This window comes from Telopea speciosissima, chromosome 5 (assembly GCF_018873765.1).
Source record: "Telopea speciosissima isolate NSW1024214 ecotype Mountain lineage chromosome 5, Tspe_v1, whole genome shotgun sequence".
Classification (NCBI taxonomy): domain Eukaryota; kingdom Viridiplantae; phylum Streptophyta; class Magnoliopsida; order Proteales; family Proteaceae; genus Telopea; species Telopea speciosissima.
This window is the reverse complement of record NC_057920.1, coordinates 9,559,069-9,584,817: the sequence shown is the minus strand read 5'-3', so window position 1 is coordinate 9,584,817 and position 25,749 is coordinate 9,559,069. Positions and strand designations below refer to the sequence as shown.

Genomic DNA, 25,749 nt, shown 5'->3' with positions numbered 1-25,749 from the left:
GCGGTAGACTGGTTTGTATTGCTCACAGTAGTTGGTTTCTATCGTGAAAGAGTCAGTGGTTATTAATAGCTATAGTTAGTAATTGATAATTTTCTATTTACTTTGGGTTTCCTTATTCTATTGTAACTCATCTATAAATAAAGGTATCTGAGTAGCGACAGAATTCAACTACTGAATCTATCACTTGTTCAGTTTCTCTCCCTCTCCATCATCTCCTCTCTCTCTTGTTTTTCCATCTTCAGTCTCTGGTTAGTTGATTATTTGTTCTGTATTAAGTGACATGGTATCAGAGCAGCATTATGAAAACCCACACTTGGTAACAATTGAGCTGAATTTGTCAAACCAGGCCCTAGGTGACTGTTTCGACCCATAAATAGCTTTGTGTTGCTTACATACTCTCTGTAATTCTCCCCCTGAGCAACATACCCGGGAGGTTGCTCCATATATACCTCCTGTAAATCACCATATAGTAATGCATTCTTGATATCCAGTTGATAGAGCGGCCAGTCCAAATTCATAGCTAAGGAGACAAGAACACGGACCAAATTGAGAGAGCAACAAGTGAGAAGGTTTCAAAGTAGTCCACACCATACGTCTAAGTGAAGCCTTTCGCAACCAAACGAGCCTTAAGCTGTTCAACTGAACCATCTAAATTATACTTAATGGTGTATATCCAGCGACAACGTATAAGATCCTTACCAGGAGGTAAATCTACCAGGGTCCATGTATGTCGAGAGAGTGAAGCATCCATTTCTGTTTCCGTTTCTACTTTCCACCCAGGATGAGATAAGGCTTCTTGATAAGTTTGAGGAATAGAGTTAGTAGATATGGACAAAGCAAGATTATGTGAAAAAGGGGGGAAGTGAGATATAGAAACATAATTCTCAATCGGATAAGCAATCATGGACTTTTGGGTGCAAGAACGGATACCTTTACAAAGAGCCACAAGTTAGATGGAGCTTCAGTTGAAGGAGCAGACAAAGTGGTGGGCGGAGCAGTAATAGATGGCACTGTTCTCTTACGCCACTGATACACTTACAACAGAACATCATCAAACGGCCAAGCACAGGCATAGGGGGATCAGGAGGGATAGAACTGGGAAGGAACAAAATATGGAGTGCTTTCAAAGAGGGTAACATCAACACTAACAAATTGCATATGAGTGGTTGAGTCATAACACTGACATCCTTTTTGGGTTCGAGAATATCCAAGAAAAATACACTTTACATCCCTGGGAGACAGCTTATCTACCTAAGTACGTAAAATATGAGCAAAATAAACATAGCCAAAAACTCAAGTTTTGGGAAACACAATGTAAAAATGTGAATGCTAATCTAAAACAAAAGAAGGTATCCGATTAATCAAATGAAATGTAGTGAAAACCTCACACCAAAAATGCTTGGGAAAAGTCATGTGGATCACTAGAGATTGATCGGTCTCCAATAATTGTCTATTTTTCCGTTCAACAATCCCATTTTGTTGTGGGGGTATATTAACAACTAATTTGGTGAATCATACCAGAGGCAGAACAAAAGGCTGAATATTACATTGAGTATGCTCGAGTGCATTATCATAATGAAAAACGTAATGGAAACGTCAAATTAGGTCTTTATTTCATTATAAAAATCTTTAAAAACAAAACAATAACTCAGAATGATCCTTCAACAAGTACACCCAAGTTAATATGGAGTAGTTGTCCACAAAAGTAACGAAGTATGAAAAGCTTAATCTATTTTTAACACGATATAGACCCTAGATATCCGAATGAACTAAGGAAAATAAGGACCGACTTCTCGAAACCCTACGAGTAGGAAAGGATGACCTATGATGTTTCTCAAGTTCACAGGCTTCACACTCCATACAAGAAACTGATTTGCAGCTAGGAACCATGTATTGAAGCTTGGATAGAGATAAATGTCTTAAACGAAAGTGCCATTGGAGAGGAGAAACACCAGTAGTAGTAGTATCAGCAGTAGAGGGACTAGTGCCATGCAGATAGTAGAGCCCGGCCTACTCAGGCTCCCTACCAATCGTCCTCCTTGTCTGAAGGTCCTGAAAAACACAATGGGAAGGAAAAAAGGTGATAGAGCAGTTAAGAGATTTGGTCTGTTGACTAACAGATAGCAAACTTAACGTAACTGGGGAACATGAAGAACAGAAGATAAGGTCATAGATTTAGTAGGGGAAGCCGTACCATGACCAGCCACGTTGGTAGAGGATCCATTAGTGAGTATAACAAGAGAAGAGTTAGAAACCTTTGGTAAGGAAGAAAACAACTTGGGCTTACCAGTCATATGAGTAGATGCACCAAAATCAATAATCCACGGAGTGAAAGAGGTAGATATAAGGAAAGCTGATGTACTTGTGTGGGCTAGGGTAGCAGTAGACACTTTGATCCTGCAAACGTAGGCTTTCAAGCAGCAAATGGAGATGGAGTGATCGTAGACCGATTTGGTTAAATTACATATATCTGCTAGCCCCCTCCCCCTATATTGGATAAGGCGTTTAGCGTTTACTCGAATTAGGCATCTTTTTCTCCATTTTCAACCCCTATCATTGTTGAAACTATTTTCGACCCCCAATCCTGCAAACTACGGCCCACGGAGGACAACAGAATTAGCTGAAGGTAGAATCCACTGTGGTCGACCATGTTTAGCCCAACATGTTTCCATAGTGTGATTGAGCATGCCACAAAAAGTACACAATCTGAAGGGTCGATCACTCTGCTGGCCACCTGTACCTTGGCTGCCATGTCCGCAACCACCACATGAACCACGCTCCCTCCCAGAGAGGTTAGATCCTCAGCCACAGCCAGCAACAAAAACAGTGCTCTCTTTAGGAGAGGGAGTGATGTCTGCCCGCGAAGTAGTAGTAATGCGCTGAAGATGTGCAAAGGACAAATTTAGACAGGGTACCTTTTCGTTGGCAAGTAGCTGACTCTTAACTGACTACTAATCTAGATTAAATCCTGCCATAAACTTTGCCTCTTAGAACTCTTCTGGATGAAGTTGTAAGTTGTAACTGTTCCAGGTTGGTAGTGAGAGGCTGATGAATATTTATCTCCCTCTCGTATCCCCATAAAAGAGTTAAATGTACTCATTCAGTGACCTATCGCCCTGCTTAAAAGTGAACAGTTTGTCGTATAAAGCATATACATGTGAAATATTCTTCTCATGGGAGAAGGCTCTCTTCAAGTCATCCCACACTCCTTTAGTTGTGGGGTGAAACATGACATTGGTCACAATTGATTGATCCATACTGTTCCATAACCATATGCGGACATTCTCCCACATCCATTCCTCATAGGCCTTTATCTCAAACGGATCCTTAGAATCAGCAGAGGGAGGATCTGACTGAAGGTATTTCAATTGTTGTTAATAGTGGTTAATGTTCAAATCACCACTATTAAATTCCATAGTAGATACTCCTATGGATCCTCATCAGAATTTTGGCACTAATGATGGTGAAGTGTTTGATGATTCGCATCGATACAGGAGACTAGTTGGGAAGCTTATGTATTTGACTATTACTCGTCCTGACATTTCCTTTGTTGTGGGTGTTATTAGCCAAATTATGCAATCGCCAAAGAAAAAGTTCATTGGGAGGTGGCTTGTCATATTCTAAGGTCTCTAAAAGGGGCTCCAGACAAAGGGCTCATTTATTGACCATTTCAGAATGTTGATCTGGTGGGGTTTTTAGATGCTGATGGTGATAGGTCTACTAGAGGTTATTGCACTTTTATTGGAGTCAATTTTGTCTCATGGCGCAGTAAGAAGCAAACAACTGTGGCTAGATCCAATGTTGAGGTTGAGTATAGAGCTATGGCTCATACTACAACTGAGTTGGTGTGGTTAAAATCACTCCTTCAAGAGATGGGTTTTCCAATTATTCAACCAATGACGATATTTTGTGATAATCAAGTTGCAATCTATATTGCCAGGAATCCAGTGTTTCACGAAAAAACTAAACATATTGAGGTTGACTACCAATTTGTGCAAATTGCTATATGAAGAAGCTGATTGTTACTCCATTTGTTTCATCTGCCAACCAGTTGGCTGGTCTGTTTACCAAGTCGCTGTTTGGTCCTGCCTTCTGGAAGTGTTGTTTCAAGCTAGGCATGAGAGGTTTGTACGAACTTGAGGGGGAGTGTTAAGATTGTGGTCTAGAGGAGTCGTGGACCCCTATTAGACCTATTGGCGATAGACTGGGTTGTATTACTCATGGTAGTTAGTTGCTGTCGTGAGAGAGTTAGTGATTAGTAAGAGTTATAGTTAGTAATTTATTGTTTCCTATTTACTTTGGGTTTCCTTATTCCTTATTCTATTGTAACTCATATTGTAACTCATCTACAAATAAAGCTATCTGAGCAATGATAGAATTCAACTACTGAATCTATCTCTGGTTCAGTTTCTCTCCCTCTCCATCGTCTTCTTCTCGCTCTCTCTTGTTCTTCCATCTTCATTCTCTGGTTTGTTCATTATTTGTTCTGTATCAAGTGACAAAAAGCAAGGGAAGAAAACTGTATGTTGGCAGAATAATAACCATGTCCATTCTGAATTGATGAAGCTACTCCATGGTTTTATCAAACAAGATCAGACTGAGGAGCCTTGCAAGAGAAAAGATTCCCCAAAACTGGATGAATATCAAAACCACGCCAAGCTGATTCTTTTTTTTTTTTTTTTTTTTGGTTTTCTTGTTTGTGGATTGACTAGTTTCCTAGTTTGTTTTTAATATTTGTAAATGTTTTTACAAACTGGTATATGACTGGTCAGAACTGGGTTTAACCAGGTATAATCTAATTGACCACCTAGATGGTTTGGTCTGCATTCCAGTTTTAAATTGAGTGACACTACTGTGGTGTTCCTAGGGTATAGTGCTGCCATAAACAATCTCGGCCAGCCATTTGGGTAGACTAGAGTTGCATTTTTTTTATTATTCAGGAGGGTTGCCTCAAATATTTAGGCAATTCACTCTTTGATTATCTGAATAATATCCCAAGGAATTATTTTTTTACTGCTATTACTGCATGCGTTTATTAAATGAATTGAATTTGAGTTCTATACCAAAATTCTTTTGATGTTCATTTGCAGTTACGCCATGTGATTTTGCTTCTCTGTCAATTTGTAAATCACATTGAGGTGACAAAGTTACCTGTTTACTACCCCTCAGAGCAAGAAAAGGAGGATCCAATACTTTATGCTAATAATGTCCGAAAGTTAATGGCTTGTGAGGTATATGACTCTTTCTCAACTATTAGTTGGATGCAGGTCTCATGTTGTCTTTTTTTTTTTTTTTTTTAATGATTTCAACTTACTGTCTGAAATCTAGATCATTCCTTAATGTTTTCAGTGATGCAAGATAACTACACCGGTTCTTGTGCTTGAAAGTCAAGACAACTAGCATCTTAGCTGATGCATTTGTTAGAGATAAATAGGTGTTCCACTACATCTTTCTTTGGTATAAGGAGAGTTTAATGATATTGGTAGCCACAGTTAAGTCTTATTTCTGGTTTTTATCTTGCAAAATCCATGGTTGTAGGTGTATCAACAACAAACTAAGCCTTATCCCAACTTAATGGGGCCGGCTACATGGATCCAAACAAAACAAAATAGAGAAAACAAAGATATACTAAAAAGGACAAATGGAAAATGAGGAACAAATAGAAAGATGAAAGATAGGAGGAAAAAGGCACAACCCAATGCATCAGGATAATCTCAGCTAAATGGGGTCAGCAACATGGATCCTTGCCTTCCAATAGGTTCTGTCCGAGGCCATACTTGGGACCAAACCTAGACTATGCATGTCCTTCCTCACCACTTCTCCTATGACCATTTTAGGTCTGCCCCTAGCTCTTTTAGCCCCTTCAATCGGAATCATATCACTCCTCCTTACTGGGGCGTCCCTAGGTCTCTGTTGAATATGACCATACCACCTTAAACGATTCTCTCAGGGCTTGCCATTGATCGGGGTAACTCCCAAGTCCGCTCTTATATGTTCATTACGCACTTTATCCTTGTTTTTCCATACATCCAACGTAACATCCTCATCTCAGCTACACAAAACTTGTCAATATGACACTTCTTAACTGCCCAACATTCTACCCCATACATCATGACCAGGCGAACAACAGACCTATAGAACTTTCCTGTAAGTTTTAGAGGAATACGTCGGTCACACAACACTCTGGACGCACCTCTCCACATCATCCAACCTACTTTAATTCTCTGTGTAACATCATCCTCTATGTTACCGTCTTTATTTATTATTGATCCCAAATATCTAAAATAGTCACTTTGCAGTATCTCTCTTTTCTCAATTCGCACCATATTAGTATCCATCAAGGTGTGACTAAAATTACACATTATATACTCTATTTTGGTTCGACTAATCTTAAATCCTCTTGTTTCCAAAGTTGAGCTCCAGAGCTCTAACTTAGTGTTAATCCCTTCTTTTGTCTCATCCATCAAAACAATATCATCAACAAAGAGCATACTCCATGGAACCTCGTCTTGAATGCTCTTAGTTATATCATCCATGATAAGTGGAAAAAGGTAAGGGCTTAAGGCTGAGCCCTGATGTAATCAAATCGTAATTGGGAATTCCTTGCCCTGACCTCCCACAGATCTCACTCTATTCACCACGCCCTCATACATATCTTTAATGACATCCACATATTTACCTGACACCTCTTCACTAGAACATGTTGGATTAGATCTCTAGGGACTCGGTCATAGGCTTTTTCCAGGTTGATGAAGACCACATGGAGATCCTTCTTGCTATCTCTATATCTTTCCATAAGCCTCCTCAATAAGTAGATAGCTTCAGTTGTGGATCTACCTGGCATAAAGCCAAACTGGTTCATCAAGATAAGAGTCTCTCTTCTCAACCGGGCTTCAATAACCTTCTCCCAAAGTTTCATGGTTGTAGGTGTATTTCCCGAGCTAAACAGATAGGCGTATGTCTCATTAACCGTACAAGGCATTGTTGATCTATTGCCTGCCTTGGATTGAATCTATTACTTGTCTTGCAACACATTGGAGGTTTTGCTTCCCATGTATGGCAACTTACTATTTAATCTATAAATCCGTTTCACTCCTTGAGACCTTGATCAACCTGAGAAATTGAGATTGCCATTTCCCTATCATAAATTCAAAATGTGCCAATGTTGTACCATGGATGACCTTTATATGACATTGGATGCCACAGGGGTTCCTTTCCGTGTGGACCTTACATGACACACCTTTGAGTTGATCCATGCGGCGGGGTTTAGCTTTGTGTGTTCTTATTTATTTCTAATACATGAAAATTTGGTGTCATCAAGCTAACTGTAAAATTTGGGCCACCTATGTATTGATCAAGACTGCTCAAACCAAACCACCTCCTGAAGGAGAATGGCTTGACAGTTTGGTAATCCAAAGATTGGTGGATAGATAGATGATGTTTGGAAAATAAGTTTCTTATGAGTTAGTTGGGTTTGTTTTAGTAGTCCAATCGTTCGCTACCCACTTCTTCAGGGGGTGGCTTGCCTAGGGAGATATTATAGGCCAGTAAGCTGGTCTGCATACCCATTCAATGATATGTGAAGTGGGCCATCTCTGCTAGTAGTGGAGTAGACCATAATATATTGTTTAAAATACTAGCGTGAGCTTCCAATCTGATTTGATTTACACTGAAGTCAAGTTTATTTTTTGTTCTCGTTGACCTGCAGGGTAATTTAGTAATGTCAGATATTGGATTGGCTGAGAAGCGAATCTATCATGCTGCGCTCAATGGTAATAATAGCCAACCTAGCGTTTTACATCAAAAAGACGATTGAAAAAAATAGTTGGCCTCGCAAATCATTCCTATTCACAGCTGGGTTTCTTGGTTCCTTTGTGTATTTTCCCATGGTTGCACAGCAAGGGGTGGTTTTCTCTACACCCATTTAGTCAAACATCAGTGTTCTATTATTGTGGTGTAATTTTCAAATTTCATAAGTAAAATCCTTTCTGAAAGTTTGAATTTGGCTCCTGGTCCTTTATTTATGAAGTGTTCTTTATGTTTTCCTTGTGTCTATGAATCTACTCCCCAATGCTTCATCCTGGTTTGTTCCACCGTACAAATGGGGAAAATAGTACTTAGTCCTCAATGTGTTTCTCCATCATAGATTGTTAAATGCCCTACAACCGTGTGAGAGAAAATCTGCATTTGTTAAACTGAAACATCTCTTTGGTCTTGCTGCAGGTTTGTTTTGCCAAAGCTAATTCGGATTCGCGATCTGTAAATTCTGTATGTTACAGGAAAGAAAAGGAAAATTAATTATTTTTTCCACTGAGCTATTATTGCTGTCCTACCTTTGTGAAACTGTAGATGCCTAGACCTTGGAGAAATGTTTGTAGAGTTTTGGGGTCTTTCTAGCATCTGGTTGTACCTATATTTTCGACAACTCATGGTTTCGATTGTCCTGTGTTTTATTAGTGTTCTTTCCCTAGACTGTCCATTCCGTCACCCTTCTCATCTACGACCTTGCCTGCACTGGCTTCCGTAGAATGTTTTAGAACTTCCGCAGCGTGACTAGGCATTACCATTGCCACAAAAGCAGCACGTGTGGGGGTGCTGATGTTTGTTATGTTATTGAAGCAGTTGGTTCCATGATCCAATTTTCCTCTATTTTGTTTTTGTTACATTATACTCTCTGGGAGCTGGGCGAGGAATTTGCTTTATGTTTTTTGTTAGTGTCATTTTTCTGTGGCTGTTATAGAGCTGTTATGTTAGGGAGAATAGGGAATACCATGGATCAGACTAAAAATGTGAGATGTCTAGTTCTGTTAACAAAGTGGAAATTCAATGATTCACAGAATTTTCTCCCCTTCTTTCTAAGTTGATTAGCTTGTGGCTGAGGTTTAACATTGCTACAATTGGGTTAAAGTGTTCGCAGTGCTTCATAAGGCTTCTTTTGCTACTAAAGCTGAGATTTCAGATTTAGAAATGATTGGGAAATGGTTCTTTCCTCTTTCTGTTGATTCTGATTCTGACCCAGTTGGAATTGGCTGGAAATCGTTCAGAATTTGCCTAAACCCTGGAAAAACCAAAGAATCATCTGATTCAATGGTTTTGCTCCCGCTTGTTTGAACCAGGAAGCATCAACTGATGCTCCCAGCTAAAAGTATGGCATAGTTTCGGGATTAAACTCCTCTGCAATTCCTTCATCTTGTGGTGTCTTGCAGTTTGTGCTTGAGAGCTCGACATGTGGAATATGTTTCATCCAACGGTGCGATCTCGATCGACCTAGTTTTTTTTTCTCTTCTTAAGATTGGCACTATTGGATCTCTCATCTTCCACGTGCCAAGCTCTCAAGGCCGAACTGCAAGGCACTTGAGAAGATTTTTTGTTTTTTTATCTATAGTTTTGAACTATGATTAAACCCAAAGAGGTTTACTTTAGTGAGGTCCTTTAAGATTTAAATCTGAACCATTTGGTATTTTCCCAACGTGTCTGGTGGTCTAGTTGATGCCCTTTGTTCATTTCCTCAACCCCTTAGTCACTGGTTTTTTCTTTTTTGATAGGTAATAGAGCAATTCCTCCGGTGCTATAAAGCTTACTTTACTTTTATTTACTTTAAAAGAATAACTCAGTGAAATGCAACTTTTAGGCTTTAACATTAAAAAAAAAAAAAAAAAAAACTTTACTTAAGGTGGACGTGTACCCATCAAGTTACCCAGACTGGACCCTAAACTTTCCATGAATGCTTAAACATGATTTCTGATCTGACCTGAGGGCCTGAGGCATTGGTAAACTTAATTTTCTATGCTAATAGTATTATATCATATCCATGACATGCAATGCTTTATGCTTTAGTTATGAGGTATTCAAAGACTGTAACGTCACCAATGTTACTTATTTATCGTCACTTTGTCGTGCTATCATCATTGTTCAGCTAATGGACTTGGCGTGTTATTAAAGATTTGACTTAAAATTGGTGAAGGGGTTGTAAGGTTTTGTAGCCCATACTTATCTTTCCTTAAGGGACGTAATCAGTTGAGTGCACGAGGCTTCTACCACTGCGGGGTCTGGGGAGGGTCATAATGTACACAGTCTCTTCCCGTGCTTTCTCAAAGATGCTGTTTTCAGATTCGAATCCGTGACCACTTGATCACAATTGAACAAATTTTACTATTGCACCATGGCCCACCCTTCATTCTATCTCTCTTTATTTGGATTATTTGTTGCTGACAAGTTTCATACATGGTCGTGTATTATGAGCCGTCAAACATTTCACTCATTCGATAGGAATATCTACTTCTTTGGCACCTATCGAGCAAATGAAATATTAACCATTCATGATACACAACTGTGTATAAGAGAAAAAAACAATAATAAAGAAAATTTTGAGGATTAATCTTTCCTTCACTGGTATAGAAGGAAAATTCATTGTTGGTGATGTGACCATGTGATTGGATTGCTGTATCCTTATTACCTCTCATCCTCTATTGTAAAAGATCAAAACTATCACTTCCCATGTCAAATCTAACAATATCAATGGCCATGGTGAAGGGAATTTTCTTTCACCTTTTAGGGTTTCATGCGAAAGCAATTGATCTTAGATCTGATGTGAGTAGTCTGATATTAAGACTTATAAGGACTAGTATACCTTTTTAATTGACTAGCTTTTAACGATGAGTTCTACCAAAGTCCTAACATTACCGTGGGGGGAGAAGAAACTTGGTCCCAAGTTTTATTAGACAATGTCTTGGATCATGAAGGAATTGCAAACAAGTTGTGACAAAAATAGTAAAATATTATCCTACTGACAAAATGACATATGGCTAAACCCTTGGTGGACATGTAGACATGTGTTCCAACAAGAGGAACATGAAACAAAGAAACATCTGTAAAGGTAGTGAAGAAGAAGAGCAAGTGTAATTAAGGATTTTGCTCCTATTATCAAAAGAGTGCAAGTTCGTTTGTCTTCTAGGAAATCGAATTTTCTTTCTTTTGTTGGCCGAAAAGTGATGATTCGGTTTGTTCTTTCTTGTATGCCTGCTTATTTGATTTCTTGGTTTACCTTGTCTGCTAAAATTTGTCGAAGTTTGGATTCTATTTGTCTTAGATTTTGGAATAGGGATTCGGGAAAAAATAAAAAGCTTCATTTGATTTCTTGGGATTCTATTTGTAGACCTTGTTTTGCTAGTGATCTGGGATTTCGTAAGGTCTCTCATCATGATCAGGCCTTACTTCTAAAATTAGGATGGAAACTTATCACTGAAACCTCGACATTATGTGGCCCAAGTCTTAAAGGCCAAGTATTTGCAAACAAATCCATTTTCCATCCCAAGGTTTTGGCTAAGAGAGGGTCAAGAACCTAGAATAGCTTAGCCCATGTCTTACCCTCTCTTAAGAAGATGGTGATTCATTCTATTGGGAATAGTGTTGCCTCTTTTTTCTGGTGAGATCCTTGGATCCCATCCGTCCCTGATCATGTGATACCTTATGATACAAGAATTGATGCGCTTGACTATCTTGTTAAGGATTTCTTAGCTGATGGTAGTTGGAATCATCCCTCACTAAGTTGTTTCATTCTTCATGAGATTGTTAATCATGTGTTACTAGAGTTTCTTTTACAGGTTTGGATGATTGTTGGATTTGCTCTCTTTCTAAAGTTGAGAGGTTTAAAACCCATCACACCACCTGTGTCATTTGTGGAACAGGTGTTGAGTCTCTGTGGCCTCTTCTTTATCTTGCAATTGGTCTAAATGAATCTAGGCTGCTGCAGGTCCTTTGGGGATGAGAACTGAGTTCTTCTCCAGTGACTCTACAAACAAGGTTGTTCGGGGTTGACTAAACCTGACCCTTCCCAATCACTCTCCCTTCTTCTATCATCCCTTGTCTCCCTGTGTAGTCTCGTATGTTGATACTTGTCCCACTTGTATATATATATTTTTTGTTAGGTAGGCCCCAAAGAGATTTGAACTCATGACCTCTTAATTATGAGGTGTTGGTCTTTGCTAACTGAGCTACTCCCTTGGGGTCCCACTTGTATTGATTCTACTATTTTATCAGTGCTAAAGTATCCTATCCTTATTTGAGCTGAAGTCACTAACTCAGTTCTAAACACTTTTGATTGGGCTTCTTGCATTTTGTTAGATGGACATTCATTTTAGCTATTGTAAGGTTTTTGAGTATAGGACATCAATTGAATGTTGTACATGGCATTCTTTTGGGGCTCGACCATGCGGCACAAAAAGGATGGTTGACCAAGAAGGTCTGAGCGCAAATCAAGAGCTGATGAAGTCCATTCCCACCCCTTCTCATCACCCATGGCCTTGACACCTTGTATCTAGCTTTCTACATATTAACTTTCTTATGAACAATATTACTTTCTTTATTAAAGATCAAGCTTATTAAAGAGAAAAGAAAAAAAAAAAAATCAAGTGTGGGTCATGTGCAACACAAGCTATAAAACAGCTTGGAACAAGAGAAAAAAGATTGAAGGCTTTTTGTGTCAATGAGCCATGCCTGATGCCCCCACCACGTCTTATCTCATTTAGTCATTTTTCCTGCCCTAAACCCTTTTCCACTCCTAACAATCTTTCTTAATCCTCGGAAAGAAATGAAGTCTCTCTCTCTCTATCTCTTTTTCTCTGTCTGACTATAAGGTCCCCTTCCAAGAAACCATCTAAAAGAATTGCTTTTACTTTTGTGATTGTTATAATATAGGGATTATGGAAGTAGATTTGGCTTTAGTTAGGGACCAGACCTTTCTCCATCCAATACTAGAGAACTTCGTCAAGAAAAAAAAAATCTCTCTCTATTTTATTCATTTGGACATTACAGCTGCCCAATCTTTCTTTTCTAGTTTGAGTTCCCAAATCCCATCTTTTAATCACTCCACTCCTCAAAGACCCAAAGCCGCCCACCTTGTATATATATGTGTAAGCTATATTATATAGGCTAATTTGCTTTATAATTAATGGTATAAGCTATTGATCTTGGACTTGATGCTTACCACACCTATTATCCCTCACCAAAAATTAAGGCATAAATCAAGGAGTAATTACATGGTCGGTTTCATTTAAAAAAAAAAAAAAAAAACTCATTCAGGAAAAGGAAATACACGTTGTCTTTGTGTTTTTCCTTTTCAAAGTCTCTCTCATTAAATGTAGTTTTTTTTTTTTTTTTTTTTTTTTTTTTCTTTTCGTTAAACTATTGACTTGAAGTAGAAGATGCAAATATAAATGGGATAATATGTGCTAGGAAAACAACGCAGCAGAATGACGATTTTACTGAAGAAATACAAAGAGAAAGAGAAGACAAGAATTTATGCGGTTCACCCCCAAGAAATAAGGTTATATCCACGGCCGAGCGACAGTATGAATCCGCTATTTCTGTAAAGCAAATACAAATCCTCTCTCACCATCTATCAAAGAGATAACAACAATATATAAGAAAACCCTAAACCCCAGAAAGTACAAAATTGCTCGTAGAAACCCACCCAGTTTGGTCCGAACCAATATAGGGTGGAATACATATCAAATCGAAGCTCTCGATGAGCCCTTTAGATATCAGCACCGTAAATGCACTTTTTGACCCTTGTGATGCATCTCAAAGAAGAAACGACCTATCAAAGAATCACCACAATACTTTCTAGATTAGAACTGAGATTAGACTTCACCAATAACAATATGTAGATACTTCTCCCCTAGATTTATTTGATTAGGAACTAGGATTCCTCATGAAATACTCTACCTAAAAATGGATATTGGAGGGAGGGAAACAAGGAAATGTATTTGAGTGTCACATTACAGACAAATTGACAAGGAGCAGCATTGGTGGCACCATCAATACTGGTCCTTTTCCAACCTTATTGTAGAGGCACTCACATCCCTATCAAGTGCTTGTCCTTACCTTTTTTTGCTTTTTTTTTTTTTTTTTGGAAGAAGGGGGGATTAGAAAGCTTTATTTTTTAGACCTAATTTTTTTTTCCCCAAGGTGATGAAGACTTACTTTCATTTCTAATCAAAGAAAAGAAGACTTTCATATCTCTCAAAGAATAGGAAGATGCAATGCATGCAAAGAGGGAATCAAGTGACCTAATGACTTCAAAGAAAAAAAATTAGAAAAATAGAAAGTGGCTTAATGATAAAGTATCAATTATTGAAGTTAAATTAATCACACTTAGCTCTTTATATAACCAATATAGAAAAATTAAAAGTGAAACAAAACAATGAAAGCTTAGGTGTAAAAGAGGTATATGCCAAAGCTTAAATTACTAAATTAGCTTTAAAACCCATCAAAAGGATTAGCATTTGGTAAGCTAATTATGTGGTGGTGGGGGTGGAGGAGGAAAAGACCTGAATACGTAGTTGTTTGCCAGAATGGCTGAAACTCAAGAAGAAGTTGGAAGATTGGGAAACAAGGGTTGTAGGTGTCGGGATAAACATGACAACCCCTTAATTTAATGTTTAATTATAAATTAATTTTTTAATTAGAATCTAATGATCAAGGTAAGGTGGAGATTTCTTGTATAAAGTAATGTCCAAGGCATGTGAAGATGGTGGGGGGGAATCCCAACTTCCTCTCTTAACCCATGCGTATCTCCTTCAAATCCTCTTTCCCCTAAGTGTTTACTGTTCTAAGATTAAACTATTCCTAAGCTTCTAGTTTTCTCATTAATTATTTTTTAATGGAATCTCTCCTTTCACACTCTCATGTCATCCTTATCCCTTAAAACCTTTCTTAATCAACAAATTAAACAAAACCCTAAATGGGTTTTTAAAATTTTAACTCATCTAATTAAGGTTCCTCTTGAAATAGATACTAACCCTTCTTGGCCAAGTAGGTTGTTCTCTTATCTTATAGGATTGATTCTATAGAAGGAAAGATGAAGACTTTGATGAAGAAGCCTCCCTTCTTCCAATGGTGATGAGTCCCTTAAAGGTAAATAGGGATATGTCATCTCAACACCAATCACTGATCTTTGTTTTCACATATGACACACACCGACACCCTTAACTCTACAGGGTCAGATTCAGTGTATGTTCATGGGTTGGGTAGGAATGGATCCACGTGTCATTCTAATACCACATGGTCCTTTGTCCATCCTTACTTTGGGTTTTCATGGGCCACTGACACGTCAAGCCCTCATTACTCTAACCAGTTGAGTGTGGAGAGAGAGAGAGAGAGAGGTTCCATATTTGCAGAAATGAGCAATTGGAGAAAGTCTCTAGTAAGCAAGACAGAAGAAGATAAGCCCATTACTATATTTGCCCTAAAGAAGCTAGAAATTGGCTTCTGATGTTCCCAAGCCAGGTCGTACAAATAGCAATAGAGATAGAAGATAAGGTAGGGTTCAAACTTCAAAGTACCTAAAAATTAAATGGGTACTTGGTCTAGATCGGTAAGAATCAAGGGTAAAAATGTCAAATTTTTTTTATGAAAAACCAAAGGTAAATCTGTCCGATATTGGCCGATCTGGATTGGTATCTGCCGAAACCAATCCCATATCCAATATTGATTCCTAAAACCATGCAGATGAAAAACCCTAAAAATCCAATATGGATCGAATCGATTGGAATTGGACACGAATCTAACCCAGGATCTGATTTTGATTCTTTAGACCATGCACTCACGGATTAAAATCCTCTACAGACTACAGTGTCTTAATCTTGCGATGCCTTGCAATTCGGACTTGAGAACTAGACATGTGGTAGAAGATGCTTCATCTAATGGTGCAAGTTTGATTGATCCAGTTATATTTTATTATTTTTGTTTTTTTCTCGAACTTGACACCATTGGATGTCACATTTTTCATGTGTCGAACTCTTAAACCCGAACTACGGGACACCACAAGATTATGACACAGCAGAGGATTTTTTTGTTTTTCCTTGGACAACACAAGGGTCCATTTACTGTTCCCATCTCTAGTTAGGTTTCACATTCAAACCATTTGCATGAGTATAAAAGGGAATCCATGAAATGTTTTTTTTTTTTTTTTTGATAAAAGAATCCATGAAATGTAAGTAAAGCTAATGTGGGTTGTGGCGGCTACATTTAACTATGGGTTGGCACGTTTGGGCTATTAAGGTCAGTGGTCCCCCAAACTGGTTTTAAGTGTTGACACGTATCAAAAAGCTTTTTAGGGTTTTGGATCCCAAATTTCCAACTCCATGTGCTTTTCCCAGAGTGATTAAAGTAAATAAATTAAAAAATAAAAAAAATACCCTTCCTTACCTCAGCTATGTGGGCCATCCCTAACCCATTGGTTGGTTGTACTCAGACATCAGTACTCCCACTCCCAACTTGCAGACCAAAAGCAAGAAATTAACCCATTTGAGTGAACCAGGATCACTTGATCGGTGGAAATGGGTCCACATGTTGAATGGTCTGGATTAAATTATATTTCTACTTTAATTGGAGCTTCTTTGACCCCCCATCCCCACCCCCACTTGAAAAGGATTCTGTCCAGCATCCTACCCTGGTTGCATATGTAGCGTCGGACATAGTGAGACGTGATAAGACTGTCTCACTCTTGCTCAGACAAGGCGCTCGGGCAGAAGTGAGGGCGGTCTTTTCACGCCTCACTGTATCTGGCACTGCACGTGCAGTCTGGGCAGGGTGCTAGACAGGAGCCCACCCCCACCCCCCCCCACCCCCACCCCCTTAATTTTGGTGATAAAAATTGTACTAAACACCAATCACTAGTTAAGCTTTTTTCCATTGAAAATGAAGTGTAAAGGTCCTTTGTTGAGTGATAAACACAAAATTTGGAGATGGTCAAATCTATTATTCATTATAAACATTAATTCTAGATGAAAAGTTTTAGCTTCCTTGTAAGGTCAGCCAGGTGGACATATTGGGCCCTCTTAAGATAATATCTTCACCCAAAACACACTCACAATCTCTAAATCTCGAGCCACACACACAAAACACATATAAAAGAGCTAACTAGACAGATAGGGTACAAACCAAAGATTTATCTAAGAAACCCCTTAAAGATAAACATAATCAAGGAAAGAATCTTACACTATAAGGGTATCAAAATCGACCGGTTCAGTCTTGATCTAATAAAATCTTTATTGGTTTGGTTTCGAATAAGAATTTTATGAAACTGATAGAAATCAAAACCAAATCGAACAGGCAAATGCACTGACTTAAACAGAAAAAGAACAAAACCTGATAGTAGCCCGATTACAAATCAATAACAAAAGCAGATAAGAAACTAGATTGAAATCAAAACCAAAACCAAAACCAAAACTTTTTTAACAGTTTGATTTTGGGTTGATTAAGTAATAGACCAAAACCAATTCAATCGGACCAAAACCTAACCGAACCGATCAAATTAAACTCTATTACATAAACACTAGAAAATAAAGAAAACCCAAATCAAATAAAAGTTGGATAAGAGAGAGAGAGCATGTCAAGTCATCAACACGAGAGAGTGGGAATTAGCAATGGAAACCATGTGATGGGAGTGGTGTTGGATTAGGAGTTAGGACCCAAATCTAGAGACAAGTCTCCTACCTCATTACTTGAGACTTCCAGGATGGTTTAAAGGTTAAATTAAGGAGGGTGTTTTTTTTGGGATCCTAACCCTTAAAAACTTAATTTAAGGGGTTTTATAAAATTCCATGGTTCTTTCTTTGCCCACGCCAAACCTTTTAGTCTTTTACTCCCTAAAAGCCAATTGGGTGTTGGGTTCCCACTCTCTTTTCTCTCTCATCATTTCCTATATTCCCTTCTTACGTCAACACCCACATCATCCTCACTCTTATCCCCATACTACCCTTCATAAAAATAGTCCTTGTGAGGAATAAATGAAATGACCAAAACACCCTTTTATCCCTTCTTTTATAGGGTCCCACAACAACTCATCTCCAAGCTTCATGGCTTTCCATTTTGACTGATATAAGTTGATTCAGTTTGATTATCATCATCTAAAAGATCCCAATATAGAAAGGCTACAGTGTGGATAAATACACAAAAACCAAGGGTGATTTCGTAACTCAGACCTTTATAAATAAGACTATTCCTCTTTGATGTCTTCTCATCCTCTCCCTCTCCCTCTCCTCTCCCTCCTGCACTCCTCTTTCAGTCCGTCCTTGTAAGAAAAATTTGACCCAAAAAAAAAAAGTTTAAAAGAAAAACCCACTTAGAGAGCTTGGTTATGCACTTAGAATGGAAGAGAAGAAAATGATAAGAAACCCAACTCATCAAGGAGGAGCTCAAATGCTTCTCATGCCTCGTCCACTCTACCCTACAAGTTTCTTATACAATCCAGTTGCTGCTTCAACTGAAGGTTGGTAATTAGTTTGGTTAATTAATTACTTAGTTTTAAGTGATAAATAATTAAACCCATGAAGGGTTAGACTAATCTTTGATTTTTACTTGGTTTGGTTTTATTTTTGATGTGTAGGGGGGGAAAGGAAACCACGTAGAAGGAGAAAGAAGAACAAAGGAGGAGAAACTGAAGATATGGCAGCAAGGAAGAGGAAGTTAAGTGCTGAGCAAGTTAATCTTTTAGAGATTAATTTTGGGAATGAACACAAGTTAGAGTCTGAAAAGAAAGATCGTTTGGCTACAGAACTTGGTTTAGACCCAAGACAAGTTGCTGTTTGGTTCCAAAACCGTAGGGCTAGATGGAAGAACAAGAAACTTGAAGAAGAGTTTTCTAAACTCAAATCTGTTCATGACTCCACTGTCCTTGAGAAATGTCGCCTTGAAGCTGAGGTTTCCCTTTCTCTCTCCCTCTCTTAAACATTTCTTCTTTTACTTGGCATTTCTCATATTTTGGATCTGTTTTTGTTAGATTTTTAAGTGTTTTCTTCTCTTTTAAAAATTGTTTGTCCTTCCATATTGGTCTGACCTTTGAAGTGGTGGGTCTGGTTCCCAATTAGACACTTAGCCCATGTGTCTCTCATGTTGAGATATGCAAACACTAGCTTAATTGGGTTTTGTTTTAGTTAGTCTCTAATGTGGGTTAACTACACCCAATCTTAGGGTTTGATTCCTCTTATCATAACACTTGGCTTGGTTTCGAGGCCGGTTTCATCTCGGTTTCGAAATCAAGTTATTCTAGGTATTTCGATCGAAACCTGGTATTTTCTAGGTCAAACTCAAAATGTCATGAACTAGTTGAAATTGATCGAAACTACTGAAATTGATCGAAACTGGTCGAAACCTGATACAATCAAAATTGATGAGGGTTATTATTATTATGAGTGGACCCATTAACACTCTTTTTTTTTTTTTTGTTGTTGTTGATAAAGACCCATTAACACTAACTATTGGAAATGTGTGCACTAAAACAATTATTAATTCTTGTTTACACTAATCTCAAGATCAAATGCTACTAATTAAATGGTATACAGTGGTGCACTACTTGTTTCCTAGTATAAAGCATGATGGTATGATGATGGTAACTCAAGCCCATGTAAGTGTCAAAGAGGATAGAGAAGTATTGAAGGGGGAGGGGGGGTGTGTGGGGTTAGGGCACTTGTGCTTGTCTTTTGGGGGCATATTAATTAATGAAACACTAAAGTAAAAGAAATGTTTAAGAAATTAAAACGAGACCCATTTACTAAGTTGGGAAGCAAAGTTGATTAGTGACAACTAATCCCTAGATGTCCACACATAAATTGCTAGAGGTGTCAAGTTTTGAGACATTGGATATATACTTATATTCCTCCATTGGTTTTGTAATTATCTATAAATTTTGGCACTTAGTTTCTTATTATCATATTAATATACACTACAATGTGTGGTAAGCATGCATGTGGACATTGCTAATTGGTGGTCCCATTTATAAAGATTCCTCATTCTAAAAGATATTTAAAGATTTGAATTGCTTAATTAGTTAATTACCAAAACGTGGGTGATTAAATTAACTAATTAAATAACTTTGAAATTTTGGATCTACTTTGGCTTCTTCTTTATCTAATAAGAAATTAAATTAATAGAAATGGTTTGTTGGGCTTGCTTGCAGGTTTTAAAGCTTAAAGAGAATATGTCAGAGCAAGAGAAAGAAATAAGGAGGCTTTCAGAGCGTTGTGATGGGGTATCAAGTGGAAGCCCTGCAAGTTCTTGTTTCTCCATGGATGCTGATCCACAGTTTCTTGGTGGATTTGGAGTGGATGGATTTGAAAATCTGTTTTATGCACCTGAAACTAGTTATGTTCATGGGATGGAGTGGGTGAATTTGTATGATTTGTGATTATATTTTTATTTTTTTCCCCTCTAATTAATCATGTAAATATATATCTGACTTTTTAATTAGTGTAAAGCATCATCTAGTTAGTTCTCTACATATATGTGTTTGGTATTATGTAATTGTTACTACTGATTAATTTTAATTTTAGTGTCATCTCCTACTCATGCTTCTTCCCTCTAAATCCCGGCCCCCCCCCCCCCCAAAAAAAAAGAAGAGAGAGGGTTCATCTAGAGAGAGAGAGAGAGAGAGAGAGAGAGAGGGAGAAAAAAAGTGTACCTCTCAAGAACCTTTCTCTAAAGGAAAAATATTAAGAAAAACAGGACTTTGTTCGGGAACATGGCCTACCTCATGTGTCTTATGTCTTTCAGTCGTCTAGGGAAAGACATCTCTGCCCTTTGTTTTGGGAAAAAGAGAGATAAACACAAGAAGCGCTAACATAGGCTGCGCTCCCTGACAGAGAACCACTTCTGTCTGAATGGGATCCAGATCTTCTACGACGCGGGCTGTCCGTCCTGCCATGTTGCGCAGACACAAGGCGGTGCGCATGACCTCCTTACCTCATTAACTGGATTTTACGAGGGACAATCAAAAGAAGGTTACAATTTTTAAAAACATTTATAGAGGTATTATTTAGACCAACACAGATCTTCTACAGCGCGTTGCCTGTCCTGTCGTGCTACGCAGACACAAGGCGGTGCTCATTGACCGCCTTACCCTTGCCTGAGCGCCTTACTTGAGTAGGGGTAAGGCGGTCATTACGCATGGCCCTGTGTCTACGTAGCACAGGCAGGACAGGGCAGCGCGACGTAGAAGATCTGTGTTGGTCTAAATGATACCTTTATAAGTGTATTTAGAACTTGTAACCTTTTTTTGATTGCCTCTCGTAAAATCCAGTTAATGAATGAAACTAATGGATTCTTCTAATCCAAAACATGATTAATTAGGCCCATATTGAACACACACAACCACATGCTCTCCTTCTAATAGAGAACATAGGTTCTTTGACACCTAACAAGAACAAGCCATAGAATCATGACATGTGATAGAGAGAGCTTAGCCCAAGGGGGGGACTTATAAGAAGCAAAATTAACTTTTTGACTGGACTGGTAAGAACTAAAGACACAAATGGGCCATATCTTCCTTTTGTACTAAGAAGCAGTCTTATCTTGCAAAAAGTATGTCTCACAGTTCTGATGGATTCCAAGATAAAATGATGTCTGAAGAGTGTGGATGTCTGGATGTGCAAGGACTCTGAGTAAGACTTTTCCCTTTTGTCATTTGTCAGGGAGCATGCCTTTGTTTTTTCCTCTTATGCCTCAGCTTTGTTTCCATATCTATATTTTTGGAAGCTTCATGACCCCCCCCCCCCCTGGTTCACCCATCTTCATCTTTTTCATAGTTTACTTTAAGAGAAGATAAGGTTTTGGCTTTGATTAGATGTACCTCCATTGCTGTTTCAGTCACAACTAGATAAAAGAATAAAACCAATTCTGTAGAAGTAATGAGGAGCCTTTGGAGGGAAGAAGGTTTCAAAGTAGTAGAAGCACCTATAAGTTTGTCAATGCTTAACAATTCAGATCATCTTCTAAGCTGTTCTCACTTGGAAGTAAAACCCAGTACGAGTAAACTATGATAGGGACATGACAAGCCTTATTAAGGCCTACAATTGAAGCATCTTCTTGTCTGAAAGTTCCATTGTTTGAGAGAGGCTAGGACCTATGGCACATCTTGTTTAGAAGGTGTCTATATCGATACATGTTAAGAATTAACAACGCAGTAGAACAAACGATTGACAAAAGAAAAAACGTAAAAGAATCACACATACTGAGTATAAAGATTTACGTAGTTTACCCAAGATGAGTTATGTCCACGGCCGAGCGATAAACTAGAGCTTCCACTATTCTGATGAAAAAATTACAAAAAAACCGTAACCCACACCTCCTTACAAGATAACACCATACCTATAGTGTTTTGACGTGTTATAATATAAAGAAACCATAATCTCTGAAAATACAAAAATACCCCCAATACAAACAACAGTACTTCTTGGGTTAAACTGAGATTAGGACATGTAGCAAGAAACTGTAAAACCCTCCACAGTTACAGTAAACAGAAAGCATTTGCTGGCAGAGACCTTCCCCGGGGCTGTGCTGACTTGTTCATGCATGCGAAGCCCTAATTGCTCGTGGACCAGTCTCGACAATAGGGCACTAGGGCACTAGGGCACTAGGGTAGTACCCTAAAACTTTAAAAAAGAAGAAAAAAAAATGTGTCCATTGACTGTCAAGCACAAGGCATGTCAGGGTAGAAGAAGGTAATTAGTATGTACTAGTATAGAAGTACCAAATGGTACGTTAAATATTGATGGATGAGGGGTTCTTCTTTTCTCATTTCAATGTGACATGTTATACCATTATGGAAATTTAGTTACTAGTTACCAAATACTTGCTCAGTTATAGTTGTTCAAATTGGTAGACTACGATTAATGTTGACCATATCTTTAAATATAGGTGTTTACATACACATGTATGGGTTTTGTTTGGACTTTCATATATGGGTTTGGGGAGGGGGGAGGGGGGAGGGGGGAGGGGAGGCGTGGTCCATGTTCACGCACGGGCCAATGAGAGCATGCGTGTTGGCCTCATGGTGGTGGGATTTCTACCTTTCAGGGGGGCAGTCTGATGCAGCTCAAAATGATGAAACCCAAGCCTAAGTGCAGGTTGTTATTGGTGAAACCTGATTTTCGATCTAGATGTGCCATTGGGATCTTCGGAGGGCCATTTCAACCTTGAAATGATCTCGGATTGCCGAAAAATGGCGTACATCCCAACCAATGGCGGTGTGTTGTGTTGGGTTCGTCGAGATCTCCGAAACGATATATTTTGGGATATATGTTATGTTTTGATTCGACCCTGTCCGATTTGGCAATTTCTGAGTCCAGGGGTATTTTTGTATTTTCTCCAGTTAGGGCTTCTCTATATAATGTTCTTATCTCTGAGACGGCAGTATAAGAGGTTTTGTAACAATTTCAAAAGATAGTGAAATCTCTTCTATTGCTCGGCCGTGGACGTAGCTTCCCATCTTGGGGGTGAACCATGTAAATCTTTGGTGTTGTGTGTTGTGTGCTTTCTCTGTTTCTTGTTTTCTTCTACAAATTGCCATTCTGGGCGTTGTTTTTTTAACACAAGCCTTAAGAAGGTTAGCTCGAATCCAGGCCCAAGCGCATTTGATCCACTTAAACCAAGGCCAAGAGGGAACCGAGCACCAAGTGGCCGGCCCTGATAAGGGCTAACCTCCTTAGAGGTTTTGAGTAGTCCAAGTGCTCATAAATCTGATTTACCATACATGTGTGGGCTTGGCCTACATCAGTTTTGGGATGTATTTCTTAATTACGGGTCTAGATAATAAGGAGCCGGTTGGAATCGATTTTTTTTTTTTTTTGGGGGTGGTGAAAAGAGCTTTATTATGAAAATATGAAAGCTCAGGGTTGAGGATTACAAAGATCCATAAACCATGGATCAGAAATGGGCCACACCATCGTGCACGTCACCGACAATGCCCTCCTTGCCAGGGAGTGAGCACAACTGTTATTCTCCCTTGGAGCATTTTTTTTTTTTTTGGGGTAAATTTCTCCCTTGGAACATAAGTGAAATAGAATTAGTTAATACTAAACAATATAACTAATCTAAGGGTTATATCGTAATTATAAAGAAAAACTAAAGATTATATTATTGTTAGGGCAAAAGATTGTTGCTTGGTCATGTAGCCCCTATACCAACGTGGGAGCCAATTAGCGTGCGCACTGGTGTATCAACACGGATGAGATTTTTTATTTCAAGAGCGGTTGGGTTGTAATTTCACACACTCCTATGTCTCGGTGCAAGAACCACATGACCAAGCAACATTCTTTTTCCCTAATTGTTATTAGGGAAGTAGTTTTCTATACAGGAGTGTGGCCTACGCCAGCACTCCCATGTGTCTATCTCTCTCCTCCTTAAAACAAGGGGGCAGAGGTGTCTTTTCACATGGGGAGGAAAGAGATAGACTCATGGGAGTGCTGGCATAGGCCACAACAGAGAACTTTTTCCCTTGTTATTACATAAAAAGTTCACAATTCAGGAGTTAGGGTTAGTTTCATATCGTTTGGAGAGTCATGTCGCTTTTTTCTCTTTAGATATTGTTAGTATACATTAAGTTTGAATTTAAAATAGGAATTTATGATGTGATGGTATTAATTTAATATATTTTCTTCTCTTAGATGCCTATTTAGGGTAAGGGAAAATGGCTGGGTATGCTAGCAATATACCATAAGCTAACACCCTCTCTCTCTCTCTCTCTCTCTCTCTCTCTCTCTCTCTCTTCCTTTCTTTGAGGGGTAAGAGAGTCATTTCAAAAGGGGGAAGAGAGAGATAGATACATAGGATGCTAGCTTACGGTATACCTCTAGCAAACTAGTCCCTCTCCGTTAGGGTAATTATTATTTTGGACTTATTTGAGTGTCCAGAAGCATTAAGGGACCATCCCATCATTAAACGAGATCAAATCCTAGTTTTGGGATCGCTTAGTAAACAAGACGGTTCAGGGATTGGCTCCCTTGGGGCCGGAATTGGTAAGGAACTATCAGAATTACCCAAAGCCATTCTATTTGACACCCTTAGGAAGGATGACAAGCTATTTCAATTGTTTAATATCTAAGGAATGGATTAGATTACTCATTTTTTTTTTGTTTGGTGCTAGGCTTCAAACTCGGGGATAGAGTGCCAGACAGGGATCTACAAGGGGCCAGCAAGGGGGCCCATTAGACCACACTTATTACTACAACAACGACATTACTACTACTATTTCAAGAAAGGATGGGGATAGGAGGATCGAACTTGGGACCTTCCCTAGATTTATGCTAAACCCAACTGTAGCCGCCTATCATCAAACTAGAAACTCATCCCCAGATTAGCCATATGCTAAATTTTAGACTCAAATTCAATGAAATACCATCTCATATGTATTGACATGCATTTCTCAAGCTTCAAGCATTGCATGTACCATCTTTGTAGTCTTGAATTTTTCAGTGCTTTAGTTTAACACTTGGCCAACTCAGTTCGGGTTGAAACTTGACATACAAGCAAGGGGGCTCAAGGTCTACAGATAACATAATTTCAGCCTGTCAACATCCCATGTGATACTTTATAGTTTACAATATACACAAAAATACTAAAATAAATGTGGCACCGGTTGAACTAAAGATGAACCCCAAGTAAGCCTAGCAGAGCCGATAAAAGAATAAAACTCTAGGTCTAGGTCCACATTTGGACCAAGCTAGCCAGAAATTGCTACTCGGATTAATTTCCTAGAATATATACATATTTCTACAAGGGAAAAGATTTCCATGTTGTCCTATGCCCTTCTTATAGGGATTGTTTATTTTATTTTCTCTCACCTTCTGGACCATTACGGATCTTTTACTAACAATACCAACCTACGTGTATAACTCCATTTATTGTAACACATGAATGCTTAAAGCAAACTAATGGAAACGACGACCACGTGTACAACTTTAGTTATTGCTT

The 25,749-nt window shown here is 38.6% G+C and overlaps 2 protein-coding genes across 4 annotated transcripts in view; both read left to right on the top strand.

The window, feature by feature from the left end:
* Positions 1–8,298, top strand: part of LOC122661749 (lysophospholipid acyltransferase LPEAT1-like) — a 33,306-nt gene extending 25,008 nt beyond the window's left edge. For 2 of the 3 annotated variants that reach the window (XM_043857252.1, XM_043857250.1), the window contains 2 exons: positions 5,091–5,231; positions 7,709–8,053. In XM_043857252.1, coding sequence (XP_043713187.1) covers positions 5,091–5,231; positions 7,709–7,816 — 249 coding nt within the window. In that variant the 3' untranslated portion in view covers positions 7,817–8,053. Of the gene's footprint in view, positions 1–5,090; positions 5,232–7,708; positions 8,054–8,223 lie in introns of those variants that run through there. The other variant, XM_043857251.1, reaches the window with a different exon arrangement.
* Positions 8,299–18,153: 9,855 nt separating this feature from the next.
* LOC122661229 (homeobox-leucine zipper protein ATHB-40-like) lies at positions 18,154–20,279 on the top strand. Its single transcript, XM_043856573.1, has 3 exons — positions 18,154–18,274; positions 18,395–18,705; positions 19,961–20,279. Exons 1-3 carry the CDS (start codon positions 18,154–18,156, stop codon positions 20,186–20,188), a joined length of 660 nt encoding a protein of 219 aa, XP_043712508.1. The 3' UTR covers positions 20,189–20,279.
* Positions 20,280–25,749: the final 5,470 nt, after the last annotated feature.